The following is a 26180-nucleotide window of genomic DNA, read 5'->3' on the forward strand; positions in this document are numbered from 1 at the left end:
AGTGACTCTGAGACACAGCTGAAGCTATCACTGATAGTTCCTTCCAAGATTTACAAAGTTATGATATAATTGCCTTAAACCTGCATCATAGCATTCAATTTATTCATTCCTGTGCCTTAAGAATCAGAAAATGTCTACAGTAAGAACAATGCCTCTGAGATCAAACTAAAGCCATCAGAAGTAATGAGGTCAGGGGCGCCTGGGTGGCTCAGTGGGTTGAAGCCTCTGCCTTCGGCTTGGGTCATGATCCCAGCGTCCTGGGATCGAGCCCCACATCGGGTTCTCTGCTCAGCAGGGAGCCTGCTTCCTCCTCTCTCTCTGCCTGCCTCTCTGCTTACTTGTGGTCTCTGTCTGTCAAATAAATAAATAAATAAAATCTTTAAAAAAAAAAAAAAAAAAAGAAGTAATGAGGTCAGCAGTCACCCTACCCCAGTCCAAATCTGCACCACTTTTGGATACGCCGTTGTATGGACTGAGACTGAGTATTGTTTTCAAAAATATCCTTTACAGGGAGTGCCTGGGTGGCTCAGTCTTTAAGCATCGGCCTTCAGCTCCAGTCATGATCCCAGGGTCCTGGGATGGAGCCCCACATTGGGCTCCCTGCTCACAGAAAGCCTGCTTCTCCCTCTCCCACTCCCCCTGCTTGTATTCCCTCTCTCGCTGTCTCTGTCAAATAAATAAATAAAATCTTTTAAAAAAGAAAAAAATATCCTTTATAGGCCACTTGGAGCTTTTTAAGAGAAAGTTGTCTTCAAAAGTCCTTTTATCCTTGTTTTTTTCATATTTGTGTCTATCAACCTTCTAACCCTCTGGGGTTCCCATTTCCAACCCTTGGGCTTGATAGAGTTTGGCCTCCTTAGTTCTAAGGCTGAGGCCTCTCTAGCATGATAGTTAACCCCATCCACAGCCCCTTCCCACTGTTCATGGGTTCAGATGCTGAGCCTTGACTAACTGCTAAGCCAGGCAAATTTTAGCACCCTGCAGATAAGAGGTTACACAGATGATCCACAGGAAGACAGCATGGGGGATCTGGGGTAAGACAAACACATGTTCTAATCCTTGTGCTTAAAAAAGTTACCCTCTACTGAGCTCAAATTTCCTTAGCTATAAAATGAGAAAATTAATACTAAGACCTACAAATACCTTGATAATTAAATAACATGTGTTACTGTGGTGTCTGACACACAACAGGTACTGAATATTAATTTCTTCTATTTCTTATCACACTGGATGGAAGTGAAGGTAGGTGTGTTTTTACCACAAGTTCAAGCTTGCAGGCACTGTTGGCAGAGTTATTTTAAAAAATGAATAACCCTGGAGTACCTGGCTGGCTCAGTAGGGCATGTGACTCTTGATCTCAGGGTCATGAGTTCGAGCCCCACGTTGGACAGAGAGCTTACTTAAAAATAAAATAAAATCTAATTTTATTTAATTTCATCTAAAAAGAAATTAATAACCCTAGTTTCTGGCTTTACTCTGATCATCTCTTCTCTTTCAGGTCAAAGTGCTCCCCACAGCCCCAACTTGTCTCCACGAAAGATATTTTTTTCCTTATCAGTTCATTGGTGTCCTTCTCCATCAAAAGTGTTATAAGGGGTCGGTCTGCCTCTCTTGAGCTCACTGTAGCTAAGCTGACATTTTGGCTACATGAAAGGCAATATGTGACAATAATGCAAGAGACTATTGGGTTTTTTTGTTTCCAATAAGCACACATTAATGGAAAAGGAAAGATAAAATTTTAAAGATTAAAAACCTTTTCTCCAGTTTCTCAATCCCTCAAAATACTTTCGGAACTTTTCCGAATTCTTATTCTTATTCTTAAGTATTCTTATCTTAAGAGCCTAGTCTTAAATCTTTCTCTTTTATAAAATCTCATTATTTTATAGCCACATCTTGTAAGTTAAACTGAGACCTGGTTTAGGTGCTTTGTTTTATGTGTAAGGATGGCTCTACACAGCTCATTAATTATGTATCTTACTGTGGGCTTTTATTTGGGGTTGGGGAAGTAAATCGATCACATTCCACAGAGGAGTGGGTTTTTTTGTTTTTTGTTTTTTGGTTTTTTTTTTTTTTTTTTGGTCCTTGGATTTCTATTCTTTGCTGTTTGTTTGTTGTTTGTTTGCATGAAAAGGAAACTACTGGTGGAATTAGAATCATCTCACCAACATGAAGTAACCAGTTCTTTCAGAACTTTTTTAAATAGGAAGGATTGAATTTTAATATTCTGATTTATTAGCATTACAACTGATTTTCTGATGGCAATTTTTACTCCTGAGGAACTCAATTAAAAAGATAATTTAAACATAACTGCTATTTTCCCTCCTTAAGTTTCTGGAAGAGAAAAACTAGTGTAAGTGTTTCCTATTAATAGAGTACATAAAAAAATGAAAATTCAGCTATCCCTCAACAAAAGGATTAATCATGGTTTCTCTAAAAATAGCAAACTCTCATGTGTCATCTTAAATATGGCTGACTTTGTATAAAACTTTAGAAACACATCCATTGGAAAAATAAGGTATTGCTGTATTAATTAGTAGGTTATCATGATGCCCTAGCATTTTCTACTGTGATGAGTCCATTGATCTCAGATTTTCTTTTCTGTTATGAAACAAGTTATTTTCTAAGCCAGCATATTTTTCCTTAGAAAATATGAATGTATGTGTAGACAGAATTCTGGCCAAAAGGGTGACCAGGAAGGGCTGACTCAACAGAGCTGTGGCTAGACATCTTGGTTAGAAGAACAGATTTGAACGTTAATCTTCTAATCCGCCTGAGTCATTCAGTTTTAAGTTGCTTTGCATGCACTTTTAGCTCATTTCTGAAGGTCATTCTGTTTCTTGTGCTTCTTGTGTGTTTAGCCAGCTGATTTACTATCTGCTTCACTGGTATTCCATGACATTTGCAAAATTTGGTCTAATTTCCCTGAAGTTAAAGAGACAAAACTATGACATATCTTCTTTGCATGTGTATAAGTTATATCGGTTGGTCTTTTCCAGGCTTTTCACAGAGGCCACATTATTTATATCTTTTTTTTTTTAAAGAAGGCTGCTTTTTCAGCTCCCCATAGCAAGTAAATGAAAGATTGAGAAAGAAAATGTCATATAACTTGTAATCAGCAGTTGACAACTTCACACATTATATACTTATCATTGAAATGACTTCTACAGCTAAGTGAATCTGTACTTGAAAGTTTTAAGATAGAAAGTTAACATACAAGGTGTAGGAAATTAAGGAAATTATGGAGATACAATATCCTAGGATTTGAATACCTGAAAAGGGAATACATCGGAATGGTAATAGTGGCTTTCACTGATCTTGAACAAATCACTTCATTCAATTGCCATCAGCCAGTTCCCCCTTTACAAGTGGTTATAATAACACCCAGGTCCCTGTGGATATGTTCCAAGAATTACCCAATTGTTAGGTTATAAAGCACTGAGGAAATTTTAACTCTGCTGTGAAAACAATTGAGTGCATGCTAGCATATAAACGTGACAGAAAGCTGCACATTTACCTATCTTATTTTGTTTTTATCTTGATCACTATCCAAGGATATCTGACAGTACAGCTGCCTAAAGTTAACAGGATATGGGAAAGTATGTCCAGACTATCCATTTTTTAAATTCCTTCCTAAAAATACTATTCCTCTTCCTCTGGAATATATTTGTCATATACCACTTGCTCTCTAGAAAATATAAATAAAAGCTATGTCCTCTAATTTTCATAATTGTTAGAGAAATATTTATACTTCTCTTGGATGATAATTAAGAAATATTTCCTTCAAGGTACATTTTACTTATAAACTCCTTGAAGGCAGAAACCATGTTTATACATCTTGCATACCCTCTTAACAACCAGAACAGGGCCTCTCACATAATGTGAAGCTCCATAAATTTTTTTTTCATAAATATTTTTTAGACTATTTTCTCTGCTAAGGACTGGGAACGAAAAATAAGTAAGTCAAGGTTCTTGTTTTCATGGAATGACACACACTATTAGACTGCCTTAGATAACTCTAGTACAGTTTGCTATAATAAGAAATGGAAAAGGGAGAGATTGTCAAGAGATCTTTAAAGAAAAGATGAGATTTTAGTCTACGGACAAATAATAACTCATTATACACAAAAGAAGCAAACAGGTAGAGGGAACAACACAAGGAAAACATTGTATGTATAAGGCTCAGTGAGTAGTCTGATGTGTAAAGCACAGAGCAGATGGCAGGAAGTGGTTGAAAATGAGACTGGCAACAGGCCAGTTTGTAAGGATCTCATGTTCTATACCAAAGAATTTAGATTTTATCCTAGAGACAAATGGTCTCCAAAGTGATCCCACTCACCCAAGAGCATTAGCAAAATTTTTCAATGAAAAATCAGAACATCTATTTATATTTACCTTTTCTCATCTTTTTACATTTTGAGTGTTTGATGGGTGCAGTGTGTGTGTGTGCATGTGTCTGTGTGTCCATGTGTGATTTAAAAAAAAAAAATACAGGGGGTCCTAGGTGGCTCAATTGGTTAAGCATCCGATTTTGGCTCAGGTCATAATCTGGGATTGAACCCTGCAATGGGCTCCCTGCTCAGCAGTGGGTCTGCTTCTCCCTCTTCCTCTGCCCTCCCCCCAGCTCATCCTCCCTCAAATTAATAAATAAAATCTTTTTAAAAAAGAAAAATACATGTTGGGTGCATATTTCCAATTTTTATTGATGGAGTACACAACCAAAAAATGTGAAGACCTAGGCAATAAGCTGCCATTGAAGGGTTTTATTTTTTTTTTTAGGGTAATAGTATCAGATCTGCATTTTAGGGAGACAACACTGAGGTACATATAGATGATACAGGGAAAAGGAGAAACTTTTTCGGCTTTATTGAGATACTGACTTATATTAAGGTTAAGGTGTTCAATTTTTGATGATCTGATACATGTATTTAGTAAGGTAGTTCACAGTTCTATCCCCTTACATAACTACCTTTGTGTGTGTGTGTGTGTGTGTGTGTGTGTGTGTAGTGATAACATTTAAGATTTACTCTTAACAGTTTTTAATTATATAACACACTGTTGTTACTTAGAGTCCCCATACTATACACTAGAGCCCCAGAACTTACTCATCCTATAACTGGGAGTTTGTGCCCTTTGACATCTCCTCTATTTTCCTTACTGCCCCAGCCCCTAGCAACCATCATTCTATTCCTAGGAGTTCAATTTTTTTAGATCCTGAACATACATGATATAGTATTTTTCTTTCTCTGCTTAACTTATTTCATTTAGTATAATGCCCTCAAGTTCTGTCCATGTTGTAAGAAAAGGCAAAATTCCCTTCTTTTATGGCTAAATAATATTCCATATTCTTCCATATTCATATTCCATATTTATTTCCATATCCCATATATAAATATATATATGTGATAGATGGATATCTCTCACATTTTCTTTATCCAGTCATCCATTGATAAACCCTTAGATTATTTCTATATCTTGGTTATTGTGAATAATGCTGCAAAACAAAACAAAACAAAAAGCTGCAATGAACATGGGGATGTAGATATCTCTTTGAGATAGTGTTTTCACTTTCTTGAGATATATACCTAGAAGTGAGATTTCTGGATCATATGGTAGCTTTGTTTTTAATTTTTTAAGGAATCTCCATACTGTTTTCCACAAACTGGCTGTACCAGTTTTCATTCCTACCACCAACGGTGCCTGAGGGTCCCTTTTATCTCCAATCCTCACCAATACTATCTCTTGTCTTCTTGGTGATAGCCATTCTGATCAATGTGAGTTGATATCTTATTGTGGTTTTGATTTACATTTCTTCCATGATCAGTGATGTTGGGCATCTTTTCCTGTACCTGTTGGCAATTTACATGTCTTCTCTGGTAAAATGTCTAATCAAGTCCTTTGTCCATTTTTTAATCCTGGGTGGTGGAGTCAGTGGAGAATTTGACTCTATATCCGACTCTTGATTTCAGCTCCAGTGGTGATCTCAGAGTCCTGGGATAGGGCCCTGCACTGGGTGTGGAGCCTGCTTGGGATTCTCTCTCTCCCTCTGCCCCACCCTGCTGCGCTCATGAGCTCTTGCTCATTCTTTCTCAAATAAATAAATAAATAAATCTTTTATTTAAAAATCCTCTTTATAATATTACAAAACAAAACAAAAGTACTTTCTCTGGGTGTAGAATCAATGACAATGCAGTAGCAAGAAATATATCCAGCGCCATCCTGGTTTCTAACATCACGCATTCTGGAGAAACGGTAGGAGCAGAGGCTATACGGGCTGAACCTAGAACATCTTATTATACCAGAAAGTAAGGTAGAGCTCAAAAAAAAAAAAAAAAAAAAAAAACACAGCAAGGGAGGCATGTAAAAAGGACACAGGAACCAACTGAAAGATTTTCCAATCACCAAGCTGGAACAATTTGAGCAACAAAATAAATAATATAGTGTTGGATTATAACCCAAGTACAAAATAACCATGGGCCCATAATAATATAAACAAATACTTGAATGAATCAGTAAATAATGGAGAACAAAAAAACCTCCCATAAAAAGGATTCTGTCCCTCAAAGACCTGGGAGAGTAACTACCCTACCCCTTAAGTGTAAGCTGCACTACTGACTTCCTTCCAAAGAGAAAAGTATAGAAAAAGAGGGGAGAAAAAGGAGTGATTTTATAGGGTGAAAAAACCGAAAATATTATCTCAGGTATGTGGTGAAGCTTAACATCACCAGTGATAATCATTAGTGATAAGTTATATCGACAGCACATTCCCTTCAAATTATATGAGCATGGCACTTTGCCTCTGCAGTCTTTCTCCCCAAAAAACCATGACCCCAATTCAATTATAAGAAAAACATCAAACAAACCCAAATTGAGAGACCTTCTACAAAACCGACCTTACAAAATTGCCAAGGTCAGCAAAAACAAGGAAGGTCTGAGAAACTGTCAGTCTACTGGAGCCTAAGAAGACACAGAGACTATATGTACTATGTCATCCTGAATGGGATCTTAGGACACACACAAAAAAAACATTAGGTAAAAACTAAAGTAATCTAAATAAAGTATGAACTTCAGTTAATAATAACCTATCAAGGGGCGCCTGGGTGGCTCAGTGGGTTAAAGCCTCTGCTTTCAGCTCAGGTCATGATCCTAGTGTCCTGGGATCTGGAATGGAGCCCGGCATCCAGCTCTCTGCTCAGCAGGGAGCCTGCTCCCCCCCCCACCTCTCTCTGCCTACTTGTGATCTCTATCTGATAAATATAAAATCTTAAAAAAAAAAAAAAAAAAAAAAGAAAGAAAGAAAGAAAAAAAGGATCTCTTCCAGTTTGAAATCTTTTCAAATCTGTTGGAATCTTTATCTTTATTCCCTGGTCCAAGTCCTCTATAAATTTGCTATTTATAATGTGGTCACCTGTGAGTTTCTTAGCAATACAGAATCTCAGGCCCATCCCAGATGTATTAGTCAGAGTTCTCCAGAGAAACAGAACCAAAAGAATGAGAGAGAGAGAGTGTGTGTAAAGTTATATAAGGAATTGGCTCATACAATTATGATGGCTGGAAAGTCAAATCTGCAGTGTGATGGAGCAGCCCAGAGACTCAGGAGAGCTTGTGGTTGCAAAGGAAGCCTAAAGGCAGTCCTCTGGACAACTTCTCCTTAGTTGGGGAGGAGGTCTTTTGTTCTACTCAAGCCTTAGATTGAGTAAGCTCAAACCAGGCTATGGAAGAGTTCACCAGTTTGAATGTTAACATCATCCAAACACAACCTCCAGATTGACATGTAAAATTAACTGTCCCCCCCAGACCTGATAAATCCGAATCTGCATTTTAAAAAGATCTGCTGGGTGATTTCACCCATTTTCAAGTTTAAGTGGCATTGCTGTAGAATACTTCTAAAGGGCCACCCCCTTAAAGAACTTTAAATATACATGGTAAATTCACTAACTCGGAAACATGGCTTGATTTGCTGTTATTTTAACTTGATAACTCTCCTAGCATTTATTGATTCGGGGAAGTGAGGGATGCCTTCAGAAATCACCACCCTCTGTGCTGGGTGACAGTAACCCACCCATTTGTTCCCATGTGAACCTCACCAAGCTTTTTTTTTTTTTTAAATTACTGACCTGTGAGTCTTCCCGACTGCAGTGAGCTCCCCAAGGGCACCTACCACGTCTTATTTTTCCTATCTCCAGGTCGCTATTACTCAAGATAAAGCCAAACTGAAGCCTGCGGTCAGGACTGCAGGCCCGCATCTGTCCCACTCCCACACCCCCGTATTCCCCAACCCCCACCCCCACCCCGCCAAGACAGACTGGCCCATTTTCCTTTCTCAGTCAGCATATGCCAGAAGTTACTATTCGAACCAGATCTAGGGGGACATTACACACACACATGAGAGGACTCTGTAGGTTGAAGCATATGAAAGTGACAGTACTGGCTTTCTTTTTTGACCCACAAAATAAGCCATTTCCTAGGACGGAACAGTATGTTTCCATTTAGTGTTTTTCCTTCGCAAAAACTACGTGAACAGGGCGCCTGGGGGTGGCTCAGTCATTAAGCGTCTGCCTTTGACTCGGGTCGTGATCCCAGGGTCCTGGGATCGAGCCCCGCATCGGGCTCCCTGCTCAGCGGGAAGCCTGTTTCTCCCATTCCCACTCCACCTGCTTGCATTTCCTTTCTCGTTGTGTCTCTATCAAATAAATAAATAAAATCTTAAAAAAAAAAAAACCACGTGAACAATATGCTGTTACGGTTAGATAATACCAGGATTGCTAATATTCATGATAGTTTACTATTGATGAATTAACGTCAAATACACACCATCTACTTCCCAATTTCGACTCGAGCCCTCCCCTTAATTCTACGGGATTCAAGTCCTCGCAGCCGCCTCCAGGGTCCCACTCATCCCGAGGGGCAGCCCCTACGCTTTACAAGGGAGCACAAGAGCGGAGAGCGTTGCTCCTCAGAACGACGGCGATCTAGCATGCCCAGAACCCAAGGGTGGCGGCGAGTCGACTCCCACCGCGCCCCACCAGGCCGCAACGCCCGGAATTCTGCCTCCCCCCGCCCACCCCCTCCACAGTTGCCCGAACCTAAGATGGCGGCGGGGGCGGAGTCGCTGCGGCCGCCTCTGGGCGGGACCGCGGGGACAGAACGCAGCGGAGGGGCGGTGCTAGCGCCGCCAGCCCGCCCCGCCAGCGCGGCCCGGGCCTTCGGCTGTCGGGCCCCGGCTCTCCTTTCTGCCGGTATCGCGCTCCTGCTTCCCGGAGGCGTCATGAGGTCCCCGATTCGGGGCCTGGCCTCGAGCGATGGCGAGGAGGGTTCAGATAGGACGCCCCTCTTGCAGAGCACTCCGCGGGTGGAAGCCGGTGAGCCTCGGAGCTGTCCCAGGGCGGGGGTGGCCAGGATACCCGCGCTTTGCCAGGGGACCAGGACTGCTTAGGCGTGAGGGGTCTTGAGGAAGGGAACTCGAGGAGGGGGAGTCCGTTCAGCGCCCCGCTTAGCCCCCGCCTGCCCCGGTACCCAAACGCCGCTCTGGGGTCGGGCAGGGACCGGGAGGCCGGGCCGGACTGGAGGCTCGGGTGGGGCCTCGGCAGGTGCAGCTCCGCGGGGTCTGGGCGCCGCGGGCGCTGGGCTCCTGGCAATTCTCGATAATATCGAGCGGAGGACCCCGTGCAAGAATGTATTGTAGTAGAACCTGTAAATCAATGGCCAAAGGGCCGGGCGGAAGACCCGGAGTAAAAGCAGACTGGGAGAGAAACCTGCAGATCGGTGGGCAAAGGGCTGGACGGAGCTGGTAGCTCTTTTTCTCCCTGTCGCCGCCGCCAGGTTTCCGCAGCTGTCATCCGCAGGCTGGAAATCTGGTAGCCCCTTGGGCGAGAGCTGAAACCGAAGAGGACTGAGGTCAACATTTGTGCGTCTGTGAAGGAAAACTATTGCATAAGCCAGCGAGTATCCTGAATGATTTTCCGTATGGTAGTCTACGGTCACATCGTAGCAGTCTACGATTCAAGTCAGAAAACAGTTATCTTCAAGATAGAATGGCTCTAAAGCTCTAAGATGATTTGCCAGAGGTCTTGCCACAAATAGAAAAGGAAGTGCTTCACTACGTATCTTCCCCGAATTTGGAGAAATTAAGATATATTTCCATTTAGTACTTTAACAAATGGAACTTCTTTAAAAGTAATTAAAACTAAAGAACAAATCCATCTGCACGCATTCTATAGTTTCAAAGATGTGTGCATGAGAAACAGAGTTGAATTAGAAATTTGACTTTTCCTGATCCCAAGAACAGGATCGTCCTGTGGTATCTTTTTTTATTTGTTTTTTCACATTACCAGATGGTGGCAGTAGATGGGACAACATAAGTTCTCCATCCGGCATCCTGGGAGCTTATTTTAGAGGACGCGCAGTGTAAATACTGTAAATACATTCCACCTGGAAGTTGGACTTAGTTCCATAAACTGAGCTTTTTTCTGTGGCATACAGTTAGATTTCTAAAATCTTCTGCTGTAAAATAATCTAGTATGGAAATACAAAAACAAACGCCATAATCAAAATATTCCCTGGGGACTACTATATTCTGTTGCAGTTGAGAAAATAAATATAGCGGTACCTTATCTACGCCTAAGTGTATAGTTTTGATTTTCAGGAAGGAAAGGCTGATAAAATGTTGGTCGTAATATTTTCCAGTAGTAAAAAGACCTTAGAAACTAACCACCATCTGGTGGTGCATCATTTTATACATAGACAACCAGGGGCCACAGAGGTTATATTCCCAAGTTTGTATGTGGCCACATTTGTGTTATAGTTGAGAAATTCCTATTTGAAAAGTGCTTAATCGTTTTTACTTGATCTGTTACAAATTTGAGAGTTCCCCATTGCACCATGCATATGAGGATATGGTTTTAAATTATACATAGTGTTTCTTTACTAAGAGAGCTAAAATTAAGATGTTTCCTTAGTGTTAAGAATTAATGCCCCTCAGGCTGACATAATATGATGGAATTTTCAGTAACCCAACTATGGTTTGCCCCTCGAGAATGTGCTTTTACTCAGCCTGGTGGGTTTCAGACATGCGCACCAAAATGATGGGGGAAGGGAGGCTCAACACTGATGAACAATAGGAAGTGTATAGATATTTCTGCCTAATTTAGGTAGGAAGAAGGGAGGGAACTAAGCAAGGAAGAGCAAAGTGTCCCCACCCACCATAAGAATTCTTCATTCCTTATACTTTGCACCCTTTTGTGAACATTTACTTTTGTATGAATGACATGTGTCTTGTATTTGATCAAGCGGATTTTCAAAATACTGTTGCACCAAGAATGTGCTCATTTGTGTTAGGAAAAATTCAGTTTTAAGACTTCTAAAATATTTCTTTGTGTTTAAAGACAAATCATAGATTTGAAGCCAGTCCTTTACTGCCAAACCCACCTCTACTAACTAGGTGTGTGAGCTTTAGCAATTACCTAAGCTCTCTATGGGTTCCTTATCAATAAATCAGGGAAAATGGTATACCTAACTTACAGGGTTATTGTGAGGTTTAAATGAGGTCATAGGAAGTGCTTAGAAGAGTTTGGCGCATAGTAAATGTTAGTTACTATTACTGTTATTATTATCACTAATATCAACAAAGACCATTTGGATATTGCATTCCTTGGAGAAGCTGGACACAGCAAAATGTTGTCCCCATTCTTCATGGTCTCCCTGAATTGGAACTTGTGATTTCTAGCTTGTAATATAGGTCATTCTGTGCTTTCTTTTCATTGATGGGGGAGATTTGTTTCGTTTGTTTTGGGTTTTGCCTCTACTATTCTATTGGGGGTTACATTCAGGATTTAGTTATATGAGCATTGAGTTTCACAAATATACTTCTTGTGTGAATATAGTCTTAAATATAAGATATGGAGTGCTGGTAGAGAGCAACTATATTACGGAACAAACACTAATGGCCTTGGATTATTGGATCATTGGGTCATGTTATGATAACTAGTAGTAACTGGATCCATTTTAATGGAATTTGGTGTTTTCACATAAACAGATATTAATTTGGGAGCTAAGAATACATAATGACCCATAAGGAAGAGTAAGACAGTTGAATATTACCATTTTAAACACAAAGCATATTGTATTCATGTTAGATAGGAAATCTTTTTTCTTTTTTTTAAGTTTTTTTTTTTTTAAGTAAGCTCTATGCCAACATGGGGCTCGAACTCACAACCCTGAGATCAAGAGTCACATGCTATACCAACTCAGCCAGCCAGGCGCCCCAATAGGAAATCTTTTTTAATGCAATTCCTGGGCTGGGTGGGGGCTCACTATGTCCAGTGCCCACCCTCCTCTAGGAAAAATCACCCATCTGTGTGGGTCAGAGCTCCTAACCATGGATTTTCAGTCTCAACCTCTCATTATTCAGTACTCTTTCCTTCTCCTCACTGCCAAACCCTTCCACAATGAGTAAATGCCCGGAATTCTAGGGTTTTTACCAGCCTTCCCTCCACCCACATCCTTGCTTCAACAGAAATCTGGCCTTCTGGGCATATCATTCTCACTCCTCACTGTTGCCTCAAGGGGTTATTATTTTCTCTTTTCATGTGCTAATTGATGAGATTGACTCTTCCTTATTCCACATGGATGATGCTTCCAGACAATTACCCCTCCACTCTCAAAGCCTGATGACTTCCTACTCATGGATGAAGACTCAGTATAAATGTTCTTTCTCCAAGAGGCCTTCCCTGAGCCCAAGCTCCACCCCCACCCCCACACATACACATGGACAGTTTAATGTGACTCTTTTGCCCCTTGTTACACACATATATTACAGCGCTTTATCTTACTGGTATAACTTTCTCCAGGGTGAACAGGAAAGGAATTCACTTGTGCTGAGTGCTTATCATAACTGCCTGAAAGTATTTCATTTAATCTACACACAACCGAGTGAGGTGGTTATTGTTTGCCTCATTCTAGAGCCAAGAAACCTGGGAATGAAAACTTTTTTTTACAAGATTTTATTTATATATTTATTTGAGGGAGAAAGAGAAGATGTGAGTGGGGGGAAGAGCAGAGGGAGAGGGAAAAGCAGATTTTGTGCTGAGCAGGGAGCCCAACGAAGGGCTCCATCCCAGGACCCCGAGATCATGACCTGAGTCAAAACCAAGAGCTGGACAGAAGATCAACCACTGAGCCACCCGGGCGCCCTGAGAATGAAAACTATTAAGTAACTTCCCCCAAAGACACACGGCTGGTGAGATTCAGGACTGAGATTCATTCCCAGGTCTGCTTCTCTCTAAATTAGCCTGTGTTCTTTCAACTACACCCACTCCACATTCCTAAATTTAAACCATAGTTTAGAAACTGATGTTTGTTTTGATGGGTGCTCTGTTCGTTACACAAGCATGATTTTGCTTTCAACCAGACTTCAGTGTGACAGATGCTTGATGGATGTTTTCTCTCTTCATAATGCAAGCATTCTTTTGTTGGACCAATTTCAAACATTATCCAGATTCACAGGCACATTTTGTCTTATCACCATGCTTTCTTCAAAAAAATTTTTTCTGATTGATACGTAAGAACAGCCATTTATATAAAGTAGTGACCAAATATTTGTAATATTTCTTACAACCTCATAGCTGTATACTTTGTGACATCTATGTTGGCTTTTTATTTTCTGATTATTGATTCTGCCCCAAAAAGTCATAGTTGCCTGATCCATAACTTGTAGGTCAGTTTATCAAGTAATATCAGGCTGTTTTCCCCACATCTTCATAGGGTATGCCCTCATAGTCCAAATCAAGCATCACATGGGGAGAAGCTGAAAACAGTAAAATAAGGTAACTGCAAATAGGATAGAGAGGAGTAATAACATTATGTCAGAACAGCATAAAATAATATTGTCTAGACTAATTAGTGAATTGAGTTACTAGTAACTTCATCCCTCCCTTTCACTTACTCCCACATCTAATATGTAGGCAAGGCCTGTCAGTTCTGTTTTTAAATTTATCTCATATCTGCCAATTTCTGGGGTGTCTGGATGGCTCAGTCAGTTAAGCATCTGACACTTGCTTTCAGCTTATATCATGATCTCATGGGGTCTGGACTGAGCCCCAGGTCTCCTCCTTGCTCAGCAGAGAGTCTGCTTGAGGATTTCTCTTTCTCCCTCTGCTCCTCCCCCAACACACCTGCTTGCACGCTCTCTCTCTCTCTCTCAAGGAAAAAAATAAATCTTAAAAAAAGAATCTGCCCACTCTGCTTATTGCCTCTGCTTTATCCTACTTTAAGCCACCTTCATCTCTTCCCAGGAAAACAACAGTCCCATAAATGATCTTTTGAGTCTATATCTTCCACCACCATTCGCACTCCTCCCCCTTTGTAATCTTCACACTGGCAACCTGAGAAACTCTTGAAACCGTAAATTACCAACTGTCATTCTCTGCTGAAAGACATAATGAACTTTGTCAATAGTACCTTGGCAAAGCAGACAGTATATGTATCTGGAATGATCTTGTTCCAAGTTACTCCAAATAACACTATGGTGGCCTAATTTGGCAAGATTATGAGTCCGCCAGACTTCTAAGTATTACTGTCCCACACAGAGCAGATGATAAAGAAAACATGCCTTACACTATCCAAAAGTCTTTTACCTAGAGAGCAGCCCATTTGGTTAGAGCAGAGAGCAAATGTATCTAGATTCAGGTAACAGAGACAGCATAAATGGAGCCTTAGAAATACAGTTCTCTGGACACCTGGGTGGCTCCGTCGGTTAAGTGTATGCCTTTGGCTCGGGTCCTGATCCTTTAGTCCTGGGATGGAGTCCCACATTGGGCTCCCTGCTTGGTGAGGAGTCTGCTTCTTCCTCCCCTGCTCCCCCTGCTTGTGTTCTCTTTGTCAAATAAATAAATAAATCTTTTTTTAAAAGTTTTTAAAAAATTAAAAATAAAATAAATACAGTTCTCATAGGTCAAGATCTCACTTTGGCAGTGGTGCCATAATTCTAATAGCTGTACTCCTCCAAAAGGAGTCGAGAATGCCAAATGAAAAATTCTCTGATAAATGGTGTGATTCCTACACAGAGGAAAATCTGACTACAATTGTTAAATGTGTGAGGGCTTCTAGGGGCGCCTGGGTGGCTCAGATGGTTAAGCATCTGCCTTTGGCTCAGATTATGATCCCAAGGTCCTGGGATCGAGCCCCTCATCAGGCTCCCTGCTAGGCCAGGAGCCTGCATCTCCCTCTCTTTCTACTGCGCTCCCCCTGCTTGTGCTCTCTTGCTCTCTTTGTCATAAATTATGATACCATATTTGTGGTAAATAAATTTTTTTTATAAAATTATTTTTTTAAAAAAGTGTGTGAGGGCTTCTAGAAAAGTGAAGGTGGATCATAATACATAAATATGTCCCTTAGTAGAGTTGTGCCATATTCATTAAACTTCAGTCTGAATCAGTACTAAGATCTCTGTACTCGGACAAATGTCCTGTTGCTTGAGGTTGGGTCAGTGCAACACCAGGATTCCTGAGTAGGAGAAAAAACACAAACATATGGAGTGTTAGTAGGTCATTACTAAACAAGAGCATACATATATTCATGTATATGTATTTAACTCCAGATTGTCATTACCAAGTAAAATAGACGTTTGATCTTTTGACAGCTGTTTATCAGACACTCAGTGTTTGCCCTGCACTTCTGTAAAACCCTGGATTAGCCGCTCTCTCTCTGTCACTAAGGGATCACTCAACCTTAACTTCCTAAATTCCTGTCCCCTCTCCAATGCTACAACTCAGCAAAGGAAGAAAAAGACAAACTAATGTGCATACTCCCCTAATTAAGGTAAAAAAAAAAAAATAGATCAAAACTCCTCCTCTTGCATGATCTTTCTTTCATTGGTTCCTTCAACCAATTCCGCCTTCCTCTTTTTTTTTTTTTTTTTTTTTAATCTTTGTGTTACGTTCACTTACTTCCTTTTTTAATGTGGGCCCTTTAAGCATGTTCAACTGAGCAACTGTCACAGATGCTGCAACTGTCATAGATTCTGCAAGTTTGCTTCTGGATTCTTAAATACATTTAGATTAGGAGGGCCTTAAGTACTAATCATGGCTTCTGATTCAAACCCAGCCTCCGAGGATACTTTTCAAGGTAAGAAATTTATCAAGAGGGGTTTCATGTGAGTCTTGGCAGGAAACTTTTTGTGCTGGGCTTCAATTACAGTGAGATGGCTACTGACTCATAGTCCCCAGTATCAGTGCTTTGCTGTAATGAGTACTCTGTACTGATTGGCCATGTTTTAGATAGTTTTTCAGAAATAATGATGCTATTAAACCCCTTAACTATTTTTCTTGAATCTTTGTCAACCAGCAGGGATTAGGGATTCAGTTTTGACTCTGTAATGGAGTTTTCTTTTCTTTTCGTTTAGAGAGAGCGCAAGAACACATGTGCATACAAGCCGGGGGAGGGGAGCAATGGGAGGGGGAGGGGCAGAGGGAGAGAGAATCTCAAGCAGGCTTAGCACTGGGGGGCCCAGTCTCACAATCCTGAGATCATGACCTGAGCCAAAATCAAGAGGCAGATGCTTAACCCATTGAGCCACTCAGGCACCCATGTAATGGAGATTTTTCTGAGCAAAGTTGATAAAGCATTGCCTTCATGTTTTAAGAAACTGTCTTATAGTTCAAGCTCTCATGTGTAAATGCTTATCAAAACTACAGCTACTGAAAACAAACTCTCCTTGATAAATGTTTTTAGTTATGCTTAATCTGAAAATAGTCCCAGAAGAATATTCATGGTTTATTAATTTGTGTACTTCTAAAAAGTACCCTTTTTAGTAATTTAGATAATATCATCTAAGTTATTCTTCTAGTGAAAGTTGTCTCCCAATATTTATTTCAGCTCCAGTGTGCTGCTCTGCTCGCTACAACTTAGCACTTTTGGCTTTTTTCGGTTTCTTCGTTCTCTATGCCTTACGTGTGAATCTGAGTGTTGCCTTAGTGGATATGGTAGATTCAAATACAACTTTAGCAGATAACAGAACCTCTAAGGAGTGTGCAGAGCATTCTGCTCCCATAAAAGTTCATCATAATCAAACGGTAAGTGCTACTTTTTAAACAAGCAATCTTAATCCTTAAATACATCTGAGTAAAAGTATTGAAAGGTCTCTCTTAATCCTATAGAAACCACAAACACTTTATTCACAGAAGCTCTGAATCTTTTTCTCTTGTGCTTTTTTCAGCAACTGGTTGAACAGTAAGATAACGACAGCTACTGCTGCTTGGTGTAATATACTTTGATCTGTTCGAAAAGTAGTTTCTCGGTTTCCTCTAAACATACCAACCATCCTTGAAGATAACTTGGAAAAACCTGTTTAGCCTACTAGAAAATTTCATTGTTTTTGATGTTGCTGAATAGTTTTTATGGGACTCTTCTGCAGTAGTTGTTTTACTTAAAAGATTATGGTTTCAAGAAAGCTTAGGTCATCTGCAGCGGAAGAATAAGAACAGGTCAATTTCCTAGGACATTCTTTTCCAAAGTTTACACATGCCTAACCTAAGCTGCTTAAGGCACTTTGCTTGCTTCATGTTACAGTGGAATCGATAATTGTGTGTCCATCATTTGTTCAGAATTGAGTTTTGCATACTTTAAGTATTTTATTTTGCTATGACACAGGGAGATAGAAAAGGAGAAAAGGCTAGTGTCCTTTTTTATGAGTATATCATCATCCATTTTCAGTGCTCACAGAAGAGCCAGATAGCACTTGGGTTAGTGTCCTCTGCTGTTTATACACAAGCACATCCAAGCTCAGGAGAGGGTTTCTGCCCAAATAAACAAGCATACAGAATAGTAACTTACCAAGAAAAAAATTTTATTTGACTTTAATAATGTTGCTGAATACATGTTTGAGTACACATCACACACTTTCCCTGCTTCAGCCTGTGACTTATAATTGCTGGACAGACGTTTCATGAAGTCCAAGAATCCTATAGTTAAGCCACAAATTGGTACTTCAAGTAAGGATAATTAGAGGGATGCTTTGTATCTTTCATTTAGCAAATGCTTTTGTTGATCATCTGCCTTATATGACCAGTAAAAAGAAATTCTGAGATCCTGACATGGTTCTTGACACATTGGCTCAGTGATACAACTATGTGAATTAAAGATGTCAGATGAGTCACTAAATCTTCATTATGACCTTACAATGTGCTGCTCCTAATTAAAAGACATCTACTCACATGAAGTCTATGGCTTAGTTTAAATACTTGCTCTTTTGTCTTGTTCTGTATGCTTGTTCAAGTACTTGTTCTGAATCAGGGAGATATTAATGAACTATATTTGTGCATACTAATAACCAACATTAAGTGAACAGTTAAGTGCGTGTCAGACCTTTTTCATTTAATAATCTTCCCACATCGCAAATCCAGTAAGTAATAGAGCTAGTCTTGAACCCAGCCATGGCTCCAAAGCCCAGCTCAGCCACTACAATATTCTGTTTGGTAGAATTTCTGGATTGAATCTGTGCCTCTTTTTTGAGCTTTCTTGGTTATGGTCATGAGAAAGCCTCTACAACTCATCTATAGTCTAGTTTCATAAAATAACGGGCCTTCTTGAAGTTTATGGCTTTCACTTACTTTCCGTTCACTTCTAGAAATTGCATGCTTGTGCTGTGGTGACTCAGCTACCTGGTAGAAAGTTTGCAAGTTCTTCAGTCTAAAACAGTGGTTCAAAATTATATTTATATATACTAACATGCCAGTTAGACAAAGAGCTCTTTAGTCAAGGTCTTAAAATGTTGTTTCTTTTCCTCCTACTCTTTATAGGGTAAAAAGTACCAGTGGGATGCGGAAACTCAAGGATGGATTCTCGGTTCTTTTTTTTATGGCTACATCATCACCCAGATTCCTGGAGGATATATTGCCAGCAAAGTGGGGGGGAAACTGCTGCTAGGATTTGGGATCCTTGGCACTGCTGTCTTTACCCTGTTCACTCCCATTGCTGCAGATCTGGGAGTTGGAGCCCTCATTGCACTCAGGGCACTAGAAGGATTGGGAGAGGTAATTTTTCTCTCTCTTTTTTTTTTTCCCTCTTACCCTGTACCACTTTCCGGTCTTCTTAAAGATATCATTCTTTGGTATTAATATAAACCAAAAATTAACATTAGAAGATAATAGGGATTTATTTTTTAATTAGAAAGGTGACTAACTAGGGATAACTGGGTGGCTTAATTGGTTAAGCATCTGCCTTCGCTCAGGTCATGATCTCGGGGTCCTGGGATCGAGCCCCACATTGGGCTCCCTGCTTGTTTTTCATAGAGCTTCCTCTTTGTTCTTTTTTTCTGATTCTCTAGCTTAGAGACAAATAATATATCATTTTATATAACTATCTTTCTTTAGTTTTGTGATTCTTATGAACTTTCTGCTGCTTTGAGAATTACCAATTTTTATCTTTTTTTCCCTTTCCTCCTAAGATTTTTATCACTTGGAAATTTTAATTCTTATCTTTCTTTTCCTTTCCACTTCTCTTTTGCATTTCATAGTATGTATCTATTTGTTTGTTTGTTTGTTTGCTTTAGAGAGGGAAAGAAAGAGAGGCAAGAAGGAGGGACAGAGGGAAAGGGAGAGAGAGAATCTTACGCAGGCTCCATGTCCAGCACAGAGCCCAACACAGGGCTGGAGCCCACAACCCTGAGATCATGACCTGAGTCAGATTCAGGAGTTGGACATTCAACTGACTGTGCCTCTCAGGTGCCCCGGTACCTCAGTCTTTAAATAATGGTCTCTTTTTGTTTCTGACTTTGAGCTTCTACCTGTGAAACTGAGACATAGGTTTATTTTGCTCTTAACATACTTTTGACTTAACCGAAATAGTGACCTCTGAGTTTGGTGTGTAGCATGAAGCTTATGTTAGGTAACAGTGTATCATGCTGTGCTGGAAAAACACTGACTGGAGTCATAAGATCAGAGTTTGAATAGTTAACTCCACTGCATCTAATAGTGAAACCTTATGCAAGCTTTCATCTCTAGACCTCAGTTCCATCATTTTTAAAACTGGAACTAAAATACCTGCCCCCTCCTCAGTCACAGCTCAGATGTGATAATGATTGCTAGAATACTTTGGAAATTGCCAAGTACTGTTCTTTTTAAGCTTTGATCACTCATCTGAGCATTCTTATTTTGTCCTTATCAAATAGAGTTGTATTAAACAAACTCCTTTGACTACAAAATAAAAATGACTCCCTTATTACCAGGTTCCTCTTCTTACATAAATAAAATATACTTAACTGTAGTGTATTTTCTCTGATCCCAATATTGAATCTCCTTGTTGAATGTATTCCCGTATGTTAGCTTCTTGTCTGTTTATGTCACTAATTTAGCATTATAGTATATTGAATATATTACTACTGTTATCTCAAGTAATTGTGTTACTTCTGAATAGAATTTAAGTTGCGTTTATTCTTCTTTTGCCTTTATCTGTTCCGCCAGTATTATCACATGTACATTACCTCATCCATAAACTTAGGTCAGCATCTTTCATCTCTAGCATCTGACTCCCCATAAATATACCCACAAGGCCCCTAAGGTTTTATAATAAAGTTTTTCACAACATAACTTTTGTGGATGTTTCCCAACACCTTCATCTCTATTCTGTAGTGATCTCTATTCTCCTGTGATACAGATTGTTATCAACTTGCATTGCTGCCTAAATCGTTTTTTTAAGATTTTATTTATTTATTTGAGAGAGAGAGCACAAGCAGGAGGGGCAGAGACAGAGAGAGAATCTCTAGTCAACTCCCCACTGAGTGTAGAGTCTAGTGCAGGGCTCCGTCTCATGACCCTGAGATTGTGACCTGAGCCAAAATGAAGAGTCAGACGCTTAACTGACTGAGCCACTCAGGCGCCCCTGCCTAAATCATTTTTGCCTTCCACTGGTATTTCTGTCTTTCATTCTTCTTTTTTGTTTTGTTTGGTTTTGTTTTTAAAGGAATCAGCAGAAAGTACAAAGTGTTAAAGCTTTTATTCTTGTCTCTGTTAATAATAATAGCACTAGCTACCCTTTAGCTTTACAACAATCATGTGAGATAGGGAGTATTATCTTTGCTTTACAGATAAAGAAACTGAAGTTCAAGGAGGTTAACTAATCTTTGTTAGACTGCACAGTTAGTGAGTGACCAAAGACGCTGTGAATCCACAGCTTTGAATCCACCAAAATCTCTTCCTTCCCACCTCTCCTCCAGCAGCTCCTCCTGTCCCAAGTCTCTGTGCCCCTCCTGCCTCCACCATTCCACTGCCACTTCATATCAGCAACTGGCATTTACTAAGCCAGTTATCACCAAGAAGAAAAGAAAAAAAAAACTATATGCACTCTAATTGAATTCATCGGGATTTTTTTTTTAAAGATTTTATTTATTTACTTTACAGAGAGAGATCACAAGTAGACAGAGAGGCAGGCAGAGAGAGAGAAAGAGGGAAGCAGGCTCCCCGCTGAACAGAGAGCCCGATGTAGGACTCGATCCCAGGACCCTGGGATCATGACCCGAGCCGAAGGCAGCGGCTTAACCCACTGAGCCACCCAGGCGCCCCCATCGGGATTTTTTATAGGACAATTTTTCTTACTGATTAAGGTCAATTTGAATTTTCTTCCAGTATCCCAAAGTATTAGCTCAGCATTTTTTAAAAGTAATATTTTGGTAGTAATATTCCCATTTCATTCAGGCCAGTAATAGAGTGAATGAGTAAAATTGGCCTTGAGAGGGATTCCTTTACATCATCATGCAGTGTATTCTTTTAGATTTATTATAAATCCTTATCTTGTAGTCCTCAAGCCACTTGACAGAATCCACAAATCTTTGTTCAGATTTTGGAAGTACTTCACTATATGGTAATTTCAGTCAACACTGTGGAAATATCTCACCTCGCGGAACCCAATTCTAGTGTGGTTCTTATGCAGAAATCTCTCTTACAACAAAAGACTCAACTGGATTTAAAACATTAACAAAACTATCTTGTATTTCAGTGGAAATATCTTTTTCCCCTCCTCAGGGTGTTACATTTCCAGCTATGCATGCCATGTGGTCTTCTTGGGCTCCCCCTCTTGAAAGAAGCAAGCTTCTTAGCATTTCATATGCAGGTGAGATAACTATTCTTGTAAAAACTTTGCTATAATCTGTTATGTATATATCAACCTTGGATAAAAAAGAGATGTGTTCTCACCCAAACGATGTCAGAATACTCCTTTGGGTGAAAAATAAAATTTTGGAAGTATAATTTTATTAATAATTTTTCTCTTTGGCCCAGCAACATATAGCAATGTGGCTTCATTGACTAATGTCATTATCTCCATCTGCCATCATTTATTTCAAAACATGTTGCTTGTTCAGATGTTTATATAAAGAATGCTATGGTTTTGGTTTTTTTTTTAAGTTCCAATAGCTGGAAAGTTAAACCCTTTTGTCCTTAAATTGTGCTATCTAATCTGATTGTCTAATGAGCATGTCATAACTCTTAGCCCCTCTTCATACATCTTTTTTCTGTGCATTTATTTGCTGTCATTTTAATCAATGGGTAAGATAGCGTGAGCTTTGTATGTGAATTATAATTTTACTAGATCACACACTGAATGAAAAATTTTGGACCGGTCTGCTTTTAAATACAGTGGTTGAGAAAGACCTCTCTGGTGTCACCTTGAAGCTAAAATCTGCAGGCTAAGAACCAGCCATGCAAAGAGCAGGAGGAGCATTCCAGCCAACCAGAACAGCATGTACAAGGGCTCTCAGGCAGGAAATAACATAAGAGTTCAAAGAAATGAAAAACCACAGTGGGTGGCTAGAACTTAATGAATAAAGGGGAGAATGGAATAAGATGAAGTTGGAGAAATAGACAAGAGCCAGATTATATCGGGCTTTACAGGCCACGGGAAGAAATTTAGTTGTTGTGGGTTTTTTTCTCCAAAATACAATGGGGAGACATCAGAGGTGTCTAATCAAAAGAGAGACATGATCCAATTCACATTTTAAGAAGGTGGTTCTTACAGCTATGTAAAGATCAACATGAGAAATCCGATATAAGTTCATGAGCTGGTACTACCTATGCTTCCTCCTTATGTATTGAGTGAGGTCTACGATCCAACTGGGGTCAAGATTCTTTAGTCTTCACTACTTCGCTGCAGCTAGCCTAATCCCTAGCGCACAGTGCCTGAAGTAGAGTAGATATTCAGTTACTATCCAACATAGTTTTCCAGCCTTTATCCTCTCTTCCTTTCCTTCTCCCAAGCAAAGTTCCCAAACCCACTCTGTTTCCCTACTTTACTCCTTTACTCGTCCTGTTACATCTGCCTCTCTATCTTCTTCCTAACCTTGTTTCTATGGGACAAAAACCTTACCCATCTTTCAAAGTCTATTGCTGCCTCTTATATCTTTTACTGACCTCTGGGAGTCAAAGGTCATCTGTCCCATATTTGAACTTCCACACTGTTCTGTGACACTTAACCTTTCTAACCCATAATAATTACTTGTTTATTTTTCTTTCCTCTAAAACTTGACATCAGAAAAAACATCTCATTATTTTAACTGCCACTCTCTCTACTAAGCTGTCTTCTATTTGGTGATTAAAATGAATTTCATTATTTATTTATCTGAAACAATTCTTTGTAATATATTTTGGGCAACTTAGATTACTAAAAGCTTCATTCTTATTTCCTCAGCTGTACTGCAGTACATTATGTTTATCAGCCTTAGAGACCATCTTTGAACCTTTCCCCAAACACTTGCATTTCATTTCAGTTACTAGTAATGGGGCATTGACTAGCTCATGTTATAATGGGTCCTATACTGATTGATGCATTCTAATTCATCAATAGCTACATAGTTGTAACTAATGTAATTACAAATTAATGTGTATGTCTTACATATTGTGGGTTTTGTAGTAAATGATTCCTTGAGAAAATCTGTTACCCTCTTCCTTAAGCAGTAGACCAGTCCCCTCATTCATCTCTCTACAGAGTTTACCAAGTCTTTATTGTTTTCTAGGAGCACAGCTTGGGACAGTAATTTCTCTTCCTCTTTCTGGAATAATTTGTTTCTATATGAATTGGACTTACGTCTTCTACCTTTTTGGTAAGTTTACTCAAAAATTTAACTTAAATCATAATGTAACAAATCCAAAATATATTAATAGTCTAATAACTGGTTAAAAATATATATTCCAACTCACTAAGTTACCAACTCCTAAACCACAAAGTTCTGAAATACTTAATGAAAATCTGTTTTTTAAATTTATTTGCTTAAAATGATCTAGTTGACTTATGATGTGATACTAATTTTGGAATATTTCTCAATAGAAGCTGCTGTTGAATCCAAGACTTTAATGCTATACTCACTACCAAAAACTACAGTATTGGTTATTATAAAAATTTATATTTTGGGGGCGCCTGGGTGGCTCAGTGGATTAAGCCGCTGCCTTCGGCTCAGGTCATGATCTCAGTGTCCTGGGATCGAGCCCCGCATCGGGCTCTTTGCTCAGCGGGAGCCTGCTTCTCTCTCTCTCTCTGCCTACTTGTGATTTCTCTCTCTGTCAAATAAATAAAATCTTTAAAAAAAAAAAATTTATATTTTGAAAATATTTTTTCTCAAGCAAAGTAGGATGCCCTCACTTAATAGCTTTAATTTTTTCTCTTTTTATTCAGTCTCGGGGCCTTTCATTTCGCAATCTCATTAGCAGGATGCTACATGTTTTTAATAAATTAGATTGCCATGTAGACATTTCATGCAGAAAATACATCTGTATTTTAAACAAAAAACAAATCAATGAGTGAAAACAGGTATATGTAGAAATAATAGATTGTGAAAATTTATTTTTCAAAATGTTTGTCTGGTAGACTCTGATAAGCAGAGTCATGTGCTTAAAGTTCTTCTATTCAAAACTTATAGGAAATAATACAAATAGCAAGTATCCCATTAGGAAATTATGAGTGGAACTTGAAATCAACACCAAGCTGAAACCAGTTTTACTTTGATAATTAATGATTACATAATTTTTTCAAGACATGTAAAAATTGATGTTGGTGCATTCTAATTTTATTTAACTTATTTTCCGTTTTCAGGTATAGTTGGCATCGTTTGGTTTATTTTATGGATCTTTTTCGTTAGCGAAACGCCAGAAACTCACAAGACCATCTCCCGCCATGAAAAAGAATATATTCTTTCATCATTAAAAAATCAGGTATGGACTCTGGCACATTTTTTTGTTTGTTTTATTTATTTATTTGGGAGACAGAGAGAGAGCACAAGCTGGATGAGAGGCAGAGAGATAAGCAGACTCCCTGCAGAGGAGGGAACCCAATGGAGGACTCTGGGATCATGACCTGAGCCGAAGGCAGACACTTAACCAGCTGAGCCACCCAGGTGCCCTATTTTGGCATGTTTTAAAACAATTTCAGAACTTTTTTTTTCTTCAGAAGTGAGGTACCAATTTTTAAACAGATATTTCTATTGTGCATGTTCTGGGCAAAGTAGAGACCAGGCAAATGAAATAGATGAAGTATTGGTTTGTTTTATTTGAGAAATTTCAATCTTTTAAGATTAAGTTCATGAAAGATTACTTTTATAAGTCACTTCAATTTCTTTTTTTTAAGTAATCTCTACATCCAGTGTGGGACTCAAACCCACACCCTGAGGTCAAGGGTTGCATGCTCTACGAACTGAGCCTGCCAGGTGTCCCATAAGTTGCTCTAAACCTTCTAGAATAATGATTATCTGTGCGTCTTGAGTTTGTCTTCTTAATTAATAGAAAATAGAATGTTAGTTATTAGAAAACCAGTGTTTTTTATCTGCATTTTATTTATTTTTCTCTTTTCTTTTCTCCCCTCTTCCAACCCCTTATCTATATTTTAAATGAGTGTGATATAATAAGGAAAACAGCACATTTGTTATGACATACAGTATGATATATACTTACCTGTTTGCTCCTCTAGTGTAGATCCTTGGAAAAGAATTATATGTTATTAAAGCTAGATTTTTATCACTTAATCAAGCACAATAGTATATCAGAAATAAAAATCTGTCATAATTTAATACAGTAAGTCTTCAAGTCATGGAAATAAAATATTTGTCTTTGGAGGGAATAAAAGAACATAAAAAATCAGGAAAAATTAAAATGTATTCAGTCTTCTTTAGCATTTTAATGCCTTTATTGTGACTTTATTCGTTTAAGAAC

General features: G+C 39.1%; 1 protein-coding gene across 4 annotated transcripts in view; it reads left to right on the forward strand.

Annotated features, from left to right (window-relative positions):
• The first annotated feature begins 9145 nt into the window (after nucleotides 1-9145).
• Nucleotides 9146-26180, forward strand: part of SLC17A5 (solute carrier family 17 member 5) — a 47854-nt gene continuing 30819 nt past the window's right edge. Inside the window, exons 1-6 of one of the 4 annotated variants that reach the window (XM_045074788.1) lie at nucleotides 9146-9359; nucleotides 16870-17066; nucleotides 18792-19025; nucleotides 22011-22098; nucleotides 23996-24082; nucleotides 25069-25187. In XM_045074788.1, coding sequence (XP_044930723.1) covers nucleotides 9266-9359; nucleotides 16870-17066; nucleotides 18792-19025; nucleotides 22011-22098; nucleotides 23996-24082; nucleotides 25069-25187 — 819 coding nt within the window. In that variant the 5' untranslated portion in view covers nucleotides 9146-9265. Of the gene's footprint in view, nucleotides 9360-15961; nucleotides 16120-16869; nucleotides 17067-18791; nucleotides 19026-22010; nucleotides 22099-23995; nucleotides 24083-25068; nucleotides 25188-26180 lie in introns of those variants that run through there. The other 3 variants (XM_045074787.1, XM_004770726.3, XM_004770725.3) reach the window with 3 other exon arrangements.

Source organism: Mustela putorius, unplaced genomic scaffold, assembly GCF_011764305.1.
Source record: "Mustela putorius furo isolate JIRA1106 unplaced genomic scaffold, ASM1176430v1.1 tig00000135_pilon_pilon_pilon, whole genome shotgun sequence".
NCBI lineage: Eukaryota > Metazoa > Chordata > Mammalia > Carnivora > Mustelidae > Mustela > Mustela putorius.